At 40.3% G+C, this 12,972-nt stretch overlaps 1 protein-coding gene across 1 annotated transcript in view; it reads left to right on the top strand.

The window, feature by feature from the left end:
- The window catches only part of STPG2 (sperm tail PG-rich repeat containing 2), a 200,233-nt gene that overhangs the window by 17,365 nt on the left and 169,896 nt on the right, over window positions 1–12,972 (top strand). The window contains exon 5 of the mRNA XM_026672615.2: window positions 10,932–11,047. Coding sequence (XP_026528400.2) covers window positions 10,932–11,047 — 116 coding nt within the window. The remainder of the gene's footprint in view (window positions 1–10,931; window positions 11,048–12,972) is intronic.

Here is a 12,972-nt window from a genome sequence, read left to right as displayed (position 1 = left end):
CTAGCCCAGACATATCAACAATTGCCTGTAGATCCGGCCACCGCGGAGGCGCAAACTATCATCACGCATAGGGGCGCATTTAAATGCAACCGGCTCCAGTTCGGGGTGAGCGTCGCTCCAGGAATTTTTCAGAGCTTAATGGAAAGGCTGTTACAAGGAATAAGAGGGGTCGTACCGTATTTCGACGATGTGCTCATCGCCGCCCCGAACAGAGACATTCTAGAAAAACGACTCCGCATAGTTTTACAAAGGTTCCAAAACGCAGGCCTCAAAGTTAAAAAAAATAAATGCCAGTTATGTACCAAAAGGGTGGAGTTTTTGGGATACCTCCTGGACAGTCAAGGAATCCATCCCACTGAGGACAAATTAAAGGCAATTAAGAAGGCCCCCACTCCAAGGAACAAGGCAGATCTACAGGCGTTCCTTGGACTTATCAATTTCTATAACGTCTTTTTACCCAATAAAGCAACCGTAGCTGAACCATTACATAGACTCTTAGACAAAAAAGCAACGTGGGTTTGGGGACAACGTGAACAAAACGCTTTCCAACAAGTAAAGAAATTGCTAACTTCTGATTCTGTACTTATGCAGTACAACGAGACTCTGCTGTTAACTATTACTTGTGACGCCTCACCTTTTGGGGTTGGAGCAATCCTAGCCCATGTATTACCGAACGGAGCAGAAGCTCCCGTCGCATTTTTTTCACGAACTTTAGCTAAAGCTGAAAGAAATTATAGTCAGCTGGATAAAGAAGGTTTAGCTATTGTGGCGGCAGTTAAAAGGTTTCATGAATATGTGTATGGGCGTGCGTTTACAATAATTACTGATCATAAACCACTACTGGGGATTATTGCGGGTAATAAACCAACCCCGTATATATTGTCCCCCAGAATGACCCGCTGGTCTGAATTCTTGGCGGCGTACAATTACACCTTGCAACACTGCCCGGGGAAATCAATTCTCCACGCTGATGGATTGAGCAGAACACCGCTTCCAGAATCGGTTGAAGATCCAGCCCCAACCATCACAACGTTGCAAATTGAGACTCTACACGCGCCGCCATTGACGGCGAGAGACATTGCCCTCGAGACAAAACGAGATCCGGTCTTGCAACACCTCCTACGCTGGGTTGAGCGTGGTTGGCCAACAGAACAGCTATCACCTGAATGGGCGCCGTTTAAAGCACGCCAAACCGAACTGTTTTCTCAAAAGGGCTGCATCTTGTGGGGCGATAGAGTCGTAATCCCGAGCAAACTGCAACGAACTGTTTTAGCGGTATTGCACGACGGACATCCGGGCATTGTGCAGATGAAAGCACTCGCACGGAGCTACGCCTGGTGGCCGGGAATCAATAAAAGAATCGAGGCCTGGGTCGCTACTTGTCAACGTTGCCAAGGCGTCAGCAACGCCCCACCTAAAGCAAGCCCAACCGAATGGGAAACTCCGAGAGGACCATGGTCCCGTATCCATATTGACTTTGCGGGGCCTACAAAAGGGCACACTTTCCTTATTACAGTCGATGCCTATTCAAATTGGCTCAAGATCCATCAAATGAGCACAACTACAACGGACTCAGTTATCAACAAATTAAACAGGTTATTTGCCACACATGGTTTTCCGGACGTCCTCGTCTCGGATAATGGCCCACAGTTCACAGCATTACCATTTGAACAATATCTTGCTGACCGGGGCATCCGCCATGCGCTGACCTCGCCCGCGCACCCTGTGGTGAACGGGCGTGCAGAGCGCATGGTACAGTTTGTAAAAAAGACCCTCCACAAAATGGAATTTGGAAACATCGATGAGAAAATCAATCGGATTTTATTGTTGCAGCACATCACGCCCCACAGCGTTACCAACAAAACGCCCGCCAAACTTCTTATGGGGCGGAAACTACGATCGCACCTCGACCGGCTCCACCCCGCATACACACCCGAAAAGCCTTTCGGCTCCAGCAGCAAATGCCGGGAATTTAAGGTAGGCGATTTAATCTTTGCCAAAAATTTCTCCGGCGACCCTTTATGGATACCCGCAACCATTACCCACCTCACTGGGCCTAAATCTTACCGCCTGCTAACAGACAATGGGAGGGTGTGGAAACGCCACATAGACCAACTCCGTTCGAGATTACTACCCAGCGCCCAAGGCTCCCCGGGTTCACCAACTGAGGGGGGAGGAAATATCGAGGAAATTGACTTCGATACGACGGATAGCAGGCCAACGGAAAACCTACGGCCCAGCGAAGTACCGGGGATTGAAGCGGGGAGGGAGTTGACTTTTCCATGGGACTTGAACACGGGGGAAACCGAACTGCGAAACCCCGAAGAAACACTGATTGGCGGAGACAACAACAACGGAAGCAGCACGGAATCACCGTGCAGCGAAACGGAACTTAATAAAGATCATCCAAACGCTCCACCGGAACCGGACTTGAGAACAAGCCCGGTGGAGCCACGGAAATAATCCAGACAGACCAAACGGCCTGTCTACCTTGAAGATTTTGTTACAGCTCCACTCAAACGGAACCCAAGGGGGAGGGGTGTTGTGAATGAATAAAGTAAATAAAGCCCAAATGCAAAGTAGGTTTTGGAAGCCTGCACATTTGATTGGTCATTGAACAGCAAACAAGGATTGGTTCATAAAAGCCCCTGATTGGCCAAACTTAGGACACTTCCTATTGGTTATTGGTTTGGACCTTATGCACTTATTATTGGTTAATAGGGTAGCAGCCAACCCTATAAAAGGGTTACTGCTGCCCATAGCCTTGCTCTGTTCTGTTCTATCTACTGTTATTAAAGAGTTTGAAGTCACTGGTCAGATGTCTGGTCTCCATTATTCTCCAAACATAACACTCTGAGCATGTGCAGAGCACCTCCCCTTGCTTGGCCCGATGGAAGTGGAGCTTGGGTCAAAGCAAAGAAGGTCAAGTTGGCCGCATTGCTGTCCCAGGGAGGTTGGCATTGCAAAATTGGATGCCAAAGAAAGAACTGGGGCAGGGGGCTAGAGAAGGGGCAGAGGGGCAGCTGCATTAAGGAGCAGGAAGATCTTAACCATGGTTTATTGACTAAGCCGGAATCAAACAGCATGCTAAACCCTAACTAGAATGGCTGGGTTGATATATTCAGGTTGTGTTTCTCAACCTTGGCAACTTGTGTGGACTTCAATTCCCACTCTGGCTTTGCTCTACTTTCCCAAAGTGCCGCCGCTGTCACATTCTTTCTGTCTGTCTGTCTGTCTGTCCATCCATCCATACATGCATACATCCAAAAGGTCTGCCTTCCTGCCTTCCTACCTACCTGCCTGCATGTCTTTCTGCCTACCTACCTACCTATCTACCAATATAGGTCTATCTGTCTATCTATCTATCTATCTATCTATCTATCTATCTATCTATCTATCTATCTATCTATCTATCTATCTATCTATCTATCTATCTATCTATCTATCTATCCATCCATCCATCCATCCATCCATCCATCCATCCATCCATCCATCCATCCAAAAGGTCTGCCTACCTACCTGCCCGCCCATCTTTACGCTACCTACCTACCTACCAATATAGATCTATCTACCTACTTACTTATCTACCAATCTATCTATCTATCTATCTATCTATCTACCTACCTACCTACCTACCTATCCATACATTCATCCAAAAGGTCTGCCTGCCTGCCTGCCTGCCTGCCTACCTACCTACCTACCTACCTACCTACCTACCTACCAATCTATCTACCTACCTACCTGTCTCTCTCTGTGTGTGTGTCTCTCTCTCTATCCATCCATCCATCTATCCATCCATGTTCGAAGTGCCAGCCCCACAGGCAGATTGGGACAGTAGAGCAAAGCCAATCTGGGAGGGAGGAAGAGAGAGAGAGACCGAGACCTAATGCATCAGATTGAAGTGAGGCCTAGTTTAGACTGAGGCCCTTTTCCACATTGAAACATCTTTGCCAGCACATTGAAACATCTTTGGCTTCTATTAAAGGTTTTGTGGGCGAAACATGGTCAAGACTATCAGGAAACTCTCACATTTTGTTGAGGCTTTAAACAGGATCCATTGGACCAGATTTCCACCCTAAAAATTACTTTTCCCCAATGTATTACAGTGCCAGTTTTGAAGAAGGCAAAACCAAAATGTACTGATAAATTACAAGAAGAACATACACACACACACACTCCCTTCTAACCCTGCTGGAGCAGGTGATGGGACTAGAATAGATATTTCATTATCTTTCTCCTCCTTCCCTCCCTCGCTCCCTCCTTTATTTCTTTTTCTTTCTGTCCCTTCCATCCATCTCCCCTTTCTTTGTCCCTTTTTCTTTCTTTCCCTTTTCTCTTTCTTTTCCTCCTTCTCTCTTTTTCTTTCTTTTCTCTCTCTCTCTCTTTCCCTCTCTTAGGCTCACCCCATTGACTTGACTTGCTTGGGCAAGTCCCTCCAGTGCAGTGGGCTCAATGAGGTGGACCTGCGGGGCCGGCACCTAAAACGCGGCAGTGGCGGCATGTTTGAAAAGTAGAGCAAAGCCAGAAGTCGGTAATTTTTGCTGCAAAGAATCACAAAAGCTTCTGGGTTGTGCAGAAGAAGGGACACACATGTCAATGCAATTCAGCAACATAAAATAAAGAGATACAAATAAAACAAATCAACAAGAATCAGCAAAAATATCTCTGATTAGAGTTTATTCACTACTAGAATTTAATCAGAGATGCTTTGCCGATTCTAGTCCAATGACCTGCTCCAGCAGGGTTAGAAGGGAGTGTGTGTGTATGTGTGTGCATGGATGTCAAAACTCCAAAAACAGGTCAAGTATCTCTGGGGAGGCCAGTCATAAATTAGAACACTTGCGAAACAATCAGCCATTAAGTGAGGACCACTTGTTTGCCAGTCACCTGGCCATGCCCACCCAGTCACATGACCACCGAACCACACCTACCCAGTCACGTGACCAGCGAGCCACACCCTCAAATTAGGCCACACCCACAGAAATTTGAATCCCACCCCTGGGTGGGGGGCACCGAAGATGAGTTTGTAGCACCAAGGGGGCAGTGGACTGAAAAAGTTTGGGAACCACTGCTGTAGAGTTTCCTGAGAAAAGACCAGAAATAGAACATGCACTTAGTTATCTGTAAGATTACTTATGTAGTAAGTTGTTTCAGATGAATTGTTACTAGTTTTTTTAAAATCAGAACATAAACTTTCCTCAAATCTGCTAGATTTTAGTTATAAATTCAAGGAGGGCAAAAGTCTAAAATCTGCTAAAGCATCTATGACTTTGTTGTTGTTGATAATGAAGTCAAACACTAAAAACCAGTTCTTGATTTCCATCCAAATTGTTACATAACACCAAAAATAGGTATGGTATCTAGATTATTCCTCCTCCTCCTCCTCTTCCTCCTCCTCCTCCTCCTCCTCCTCCTCCTCCTCCCCCCCTCCTCCTCCTCCTCCTCCTCTTCCTCCTCCTCCTCCTCCTCCTCCTCCTCCTCCTCCTCCTCCTCCTCCTCCTCCTCCTCCTCCTCCTCCTCTCAGGACAGATTTATCAACAAGCTGGTTAAAAATACAAATGGGACAGCCATTGATTTGCACTTCAACTGTGTCTGGGTTTAATATGCCTGAAGCACAATGAATTCTACTTGGACCAGGAAGAGCCATAGTTAACCATAGGGTTCAATAAATGAGTTTGGGACAGTGACTTTCTATCTGCCCATCCTATTTCACAAGGTTGTTTGCAACTTCTAGCCCAAGGAAAAAAATACAAATAGGTCATGGAGGTGAAGTTGTCCTCATGTAGCAAATCTAGTATAGTATCATATAATGTTTTGATTTATTCTTTTATTGTAGACAGTGAGCATCATACTGTTATGAGTATTTCAAACCAGCATTAAGGGAAAAACCTACATAGGATGTAGGTTTTTTTTAACTATATTGGAAGACTACACCCCATCCAGAATTACTTTTGTGAGACTAGCAGTTACATAAATTTAATACCTACATAGTTAAAGAATGATTGTAGGATACCTGCTTCAATTATCTTTATTAACATATTCTACCTGACACACCTTATATTTTTTATTTTTGTTTTGGAGAACTGTACAGTATATGCAATTATGACAATAATTCAAAGTGCGTGCAGCTGGATGCTTTTAATAATAGAAGACATTTCATGTTTCTGAAAGCTTTCCCCCCCCAGTATTTTGAAATATGATAAAATACTTATTTCCACCTGAGGCAGTATGGGATGTAATCTGAAATCTGTGTAGTCTATCTTACATATTCATGCTAGGAATACTGACACTGATAAATTACCTAATGTTGGGAACATGCTGGGGAATACCTGGGCTGCTGCTGTAGCACTGAAAAGACAGTCCATTAGTGGCAGAATTAATGCACTCTGGGACTTTTCATTCTTCATGGAATCTATTTCCATATTTAATTACTGGAAAGTCATGGAAAAAAGTTCTAAAGCACCTTCATCCATTTTTATTGTCAACGGGAGTGTTGATTAGCAATTCTTCAAGTTATATTGCAATGTTCACTTAAAATAATGCACCTCCTTGCTGAGTTTGCTTCAATTAAACCATATTTTATTTGTTAATGACATAGCAAGATGACAGCGACCTTGAAGTTGGGATTGTCAACATTTCTTGGCAAAAGAGGATGATGATTTAGAGTTAAGAGGGCATCCATTTATTCTGCAGTCGGTATTTTTAAAAGGTTTTTTTTTAATCCATTAGGGATTAGGATTTTATGTGAGTAATGCACAGGTTAGTGAGTTAAGTATCAGTCAGTTTTATATTATTTTTAATGCTAAGATTAATCTGAATATTGGGAAGGAAACAATTATATTCAATGTATTGAATCTGAGAAAGAATAGCTTGTAGCCAGAGTGCCTCTTAAAATTGCTTTCAGAACTCAATTGCTAAAAATGCTTTTTGTAAATGTCACAAACAGATATTGACTGAAATGTTCTTTCATAGATACAAAATTTAGTTATTGGATTTTTAGGTTTGTAATGAAACAAAATGCATATTTTCATAACAGCAAAAAAAAAAATACCTTATAGAATCAACCCTTTAACATCAAACCTTTTTTCAGCAAAAGCTGAAGCAACATTTTGCAGGAAATAAATGCACAAAAAGCAAATAATATATAATCCATGCTTTTTAAATCTTTGATACTATATAGTTAGCTGCTGCCAGACAGTTGCTGTTAGTCTTCTGCTATAGCAAAAAGATACTAGATAAAAGATTTGTTGGGCCTTAGTGCTAATACAGATATTATGAGGTATGCTTTCTTAAGTTTTCATTCATTAGAAGAGTAAGTATAACAAGTACACATAACTTTGTACAGTAAATTTTGGGGGGAATAATAATGTAAGGAAATGAATAAGGAGGTACACTAGTTGAGTATGATTCAATTATTTTTACATTGCCAAAGCTTGCAGCAAAGATGGTATATCATGTAATTTACAGAAGCAAATTTTTCAATACTACTAAACTAATACTGCTATCATTCTATATTTCGGTTTATTCTCCTACTATCAAAAGATTATTATGGAAATTTACCAGTAAAGTTCAAAAGAATATACTCAACTGTCCTTTTAATTTCTTTAGTTAGGCTAGTTTTTTAAAAAAATACACTTTCACAATATTTTCTCTCTCTTCTTCTCCCTCTCCCTCTCCCTCTTTCTTTGTGTGTATATGTGCATGTAGGGTTGTGTGTGTGTGTGTGTGTGTGTTTACCATAATTACCATAGGAAGAAGCAAAGTAGTACTGAGATTTACAAAGAAACAGCTATTAAACTGTTTGATGAAAGGGTGCCATTTAATTGATCAGCCTATTTGAAGCATAGGATTGATCTAAGTGAGCTGCAGAACATAGCGGAGAAGTTCTGAATTGGTGAAATAGATTTCAGCCATTCAGAATGCAGAAGGAAATATAACATTATTTTAAATAACTTTTTTTATTTTTCAAAAAGCCTTGTGCCTCTAAATGAAATCGTTTTTTCATTTAGACATGGTTTTGTAATTGTTATATAGTTGTATTGAATGAGTGAATTATTGAGATGTATTTTTTTCTAAATTCATAACAAAATGCTTCTTACATGTAGAAAATATGATCTAGAAACGAACAGGCTAGTCTTACCTAGGATAGGAGATAGATCTTCCCCTCCTTTTTTGTTACAAAGACCACTGTGTTCTTCAGTAGAAAGGGGAGGATGGGGTTTAAAGTTGTGTCACATATTGCCTATAGAGCTGCAAAAAAAAAAAAAAAAAGTACTGCTCACATAATCATGGAGAGCTTTGCTTGCTGTTTCTGCCAGTCTGATTATCACTCTTATCAGGTGATTTTGGCAGCATGAATTTGCTATTTGCCCATTATCATTAGCTGTTTGAAATTAATTACTTGTTCTCCAGCCAGCGATTGCCCTGCTGCTAATTATTTTTCAGTCAGCATTTTGCAACTGAGTTATTTAAAACAGAAAGTGTCCTCTCTTCCCCTACATATGTGAACACATTGCATGCGCAAAATCTTCACTCACACCCTACAAAAAGCATTGCCGCAGAGCAGGGGGGTCCAACTCGATTTCACTGAGGGCCGCACTAGGGTTGTATTTGACCTCGGGGAGCTGGATAGATGTAGCCAGGGTGGGTGTGGCCAGCTTGATGTCACTCATGTTACCAGTACTGGCCTGGGCGGGGCTGGGGGGATCCTCCTGCAGCCCTCTGTCAGCAAAAACAGAGCCCATGTGTGGTCCTCCCAAGCTCCGTTTTTGCTGGCAGAGGTACCACAGGCTGGTCCGCTATTTCCAGGGCACTCCCGCGGATAAGATCTAAGCACCCCATTGTCTGGATCCGGCCCACGGGGCTTGAGTCTGACACCCCTGCTGTAGAGGCAATATGAAGCATTTTTCTCTTCAGGAAGGTAGTCACCACAAAATTTGAGGAAGCTCCAGAGAAGGTGCCTTTCCTTTCTATTGCCCTTGCTTCTAGTCTTTGCCACTACCTCATTCTGAGACTCCATGTTGCTGCAATGAGAACAAATATTCTAAAATAGTCTTCTTCACTGGCGGCATTTTTTAAATAAGAAAACACATCTTGCTACTGTTGGCATAAATGGGTTTGGAAAATCCAGTCTCTGTTTGTAGCGATACGAGCACTTTTGAGTGAGTTTCCTTATTAGCAGCCCTTACTGAAATGGCTACATGAACATAAGACATCTCAAGCTTTGTATTCATTTGGAAATAAGTTCCTTCAAACTCATTGGGACTATTTCTGAACAGACAACGTTAGAACTGCCTATTTGGTGACCTGTACAATTAATTCTGAGTCTTGTTTTCTTTTCAGATTTGACTTAAGCAAGGCAAAACAGAATGGTGTCATGAGAATATCATTCAGTGTAGATCTAAAAAAATTTATTATTTGTATATGAGTGGACTGTAAGAGTTTTAATACATTTTGGTAATACAGGTAGTCCCTTAAGTTATGACCACAATTGAGACCAAAATTTATTTTGTTAAATGAGACATTTGTTAAGTGAGTTTTGTTCCATTTTATGTCCTTTCTTGCCATAATTGTTAAGTGAAGCACAGAAGTTCTTAAGTTAGTAACATGGTGGTTAAATGAATCTGGCTTCCCCGTTGACTTTCTTTTTAGAAGGTCACAAAAGTTGATTACATGACCCCCTGTGACACTGAAACTATCATAAATATTTGTCAGTTGCCAAACTGTTCTGACCCAACCCTGTAACCAGCAAGAAAATCTCAAACAAACGCAACAACTCAAACCTTCACAGCTTTAATCTACAAATAACTTATTTGTAGATAAAAGATGGCTTACAGCCAATTAGTCCAACCAGAAAAGCCTTGACAGAATTCTTCAGATAATCCGGAGTCTCTACACACAATGCTGGGTTCTTAGAGCATTTTTGAAACCAGGCTTATATTCCCTGGAGGGAGTATCCTTATGTTGTATCCTTACTCCTGAGTCACCTGTGCTGCTCCAGTTGTTCTCTTCTACGAATCATCCTGCGCTCACGCGCACTTGGCACAAGCTCCTCAGGAATCTCCTCATCACTGCTGCCAGCTCCCACAATTCCTGAAGGCAGCAGTCTACTCCCTGATGGTCCCAGCCCCTCATCCGAGTCCTCGCTCTCCTCCACCATCCGCACCTGCTGCCGGCTAACCACAACACAAACATCTAAATTTTGTTCACGTAACCATGGGGATGCTGCAACAGTCTTAAGTGTGAAAAATGTCATAAGTCACTTTTTCCAGTATCATTGTAACTTTGATGTGTCACTAAATGAACTGTTGTACATTGAGGACTACCTGTATGTATTGCTTACATATTTGTATTTGGAAATTTCTTAGATTTGTGAATATACCTTTTAGAAACCACTGGATGGTGCTCTAATTCCATTCCTATAACACTATTATATTTTTGTGTTCTTTTTTTCTAGTTTTGCAAGTAGTTTACAAACTATTTCATATGTAGCATTGTCATGTACATAGAAAACAGTTGTCTTGCTTATCTATGTTCAGATTTATTCAACTGATTCACTGATCCAAGGGAAAAACTGTTGACAGATATTTTCTGCTTTATCTATTATAAAAGTATTTGTACCATATCTGTGGTTGTAATAATGATTGGTTTTATATATGCATCAATTTAATTTACTGAGAAGAAAAATATAGTAGTTGCAGGATACGAATTAATAAATATGCATTTTTGGATTTGTTCATGTACATAAAATGCAAATTTTCAGTTTTTGGCAGTGGCACAGATTATTCATTTATGTCTGAATTATGCCGCATATTGATTAACTTTAATATTGCCTACATTTACTGAACTTATACTATGAAATTGTAGCTCAAACTTTTCTTATGTCTTGTGGAAAAAAATGAGGATTAAACTCTGTATTCATTTTGTTTCAGAATGAAACCTATCCAACTTTGAAATATAAAGGAGTGCATTTTGGCAGTTTGAGAGAAAAGCGTCTTGAATTTAAGCCACATGAGGGTCCTGGACCTGCAGACTATGATATCATTCCGTATGTAATTCAACCGGTGCTTTGAATCATATTTGCCCCTTGTAACATTGTAATCAACAAATGTTGTGTAATTCGGGGTGGGGGGGGGAGAAGACAGGGAGGACACACTTCGCTTTTTTGGGTTATTTGGAGGCCACATTCCAAAACCAGGATAATGAAAAGTGAAGCTAGATTAACATTGAATAATTCTAATCATATTGTTCACAGAGTCATAACATCGAAGTAATTTAGGGGAAAGAAGTTCATCCATTCCCTCAGTAATTGGTTCTGTTGTTGAACTAATCTTAATATTATACCTTTTCTTCCTAAATTCAACAAGAATTACTCTTGTGTATCGCCATTATATTTTGTCTTGCCCCTCCCCGCTCTGTGTGTGTGTGTGTGTGTGTGTGTGTGTGAGAGAGAGAGAGAGAGAGAGAGAGAGAGAGAGAGAAAACACATCTTGATCTTTTGCTATTTCCAACACGTTCAGATTTTGTAAAAGTTCTTTCCTATTTCCCTTCCCATTTTCTCCAAGTTAAATACACCCAGGAGTCTTTCCTCTAAGCCCTCATTCTCAGTCTTTTAAATCATGATACTCAAATGAGTTAGAAAAACCCTCTCATCTCCAATTATCTTAATATTAACTATTGTTTGTTTCAAAGAAGCCAAACTTCGTTATCACCTACTATACTATCAATTTAGTGCTCTGCTAAGTAGCATGTTTTGAGAAATGATGGAAGGCAGGAAAATTGTTACTTGTTCGTGTTGCCTGTAAATAATGCTAACTTGTCAGCCCATCTGTTTCTTTATGATCAGTGTTACTCACTGATAGTTATCTCCTATGAGTTCCTAGACTAAATCTGCTTTTCAATATATGTATGAAACTCCTTCTAGTTAGAATTTAAAGAAAACCCAAAGATGATTTTTCTTTATCCATTTAAGTTCTGAAGGTCAACCTGCACACAAAGACAAGATATCTGAGTGTCGAAATATGCAGATTCCTCTATCATGGTCATCTTTGAGCTGTTTTTCTTATAGTCTTACTTACTCTGGCTAAGGGTAAAATAACTTTTATGGAGAATAGAAGGAAAAGGAAATGAGATAGAGTTGCTTTGAACTATCTTCTTGTATGCTCCTTTTGCTCCTTAAATTAAATTACAAGATAACACAAGAAGAATGCTAAAAGTTTTTGAAATAGGGATGCATTAAAGATAGAAACCACAAACAGATTAGTAATAGTAAAACCAAATAGTTAAAGTTTAAATTTCCACAGTTTTATAAGGCATTATTTATTTATTTATTTAATTGTTATTTTATTAATTTGATTTTGATACTGCCTGACTTCAACCAAAACTGGCTTCATCTTATTCAAGTATCTAAACATCTGGTCCAAATTAACCTCTTTTTTAAAGCATGCTATAAATAAAAAAAGGAAACTTGGAAGACAGAATATACTTTAAAAAAATATATATTTTCCTGTGAAAATCTGTGGTTTTGGAAAGTAATATGACCTCAAAGTAAAGCACCTAAAAACACAAAGAAGCTTTGAAATGCTAAGAAGAATGTTAAAAAATACTATCGTATTTATAAAGAGCCAGTTTGGTCTAGTGGCTAAGGCTAGAAATGGGGAGATCATGAGTTCTAATCCTGCTATGAAAGCCAGCTGGGTCCAGTCATTCTCTCTCAGCCCAATTCACTTTACAGGATTTATGTTGTGGGAAAAATAGAAAGTAGGTATGTTGAATTTGTTTGCCGCCTTGTAAAAATAATAAAGGCAGAATATGAAAACCTAAAGTAACCATTGCTAAATTATTACAATTATTGCAAGAAACATGATTTTATTGCATATATTAGTTACACATCTTTCTAGGCCTCCTCAGCCTCGACTGCAGTTTGATTGGTGATTTACCTGCAAGAAGAAAACTTGAAAATGAAAAATAGAT

The sequence above is a fragment of the Notechis scutatus genome, chromosome 4 (assembly GCF_049901735.1).
Source record: "Notechis scutatus isolate UNSWTSFEM ecotype Mainland chromosome 4, rNotScu1.2, whole genome shotgun sequence".
Taxonomy (NCBI): Eukaryota; Metazoa; Chordata; class Lepidosauria; order Squamata; family Elapidae; genus Notechis; species Notechis scutatus.
This window is presented reverse-complemented; position numbering and strand designations above follow the sequence as displayed.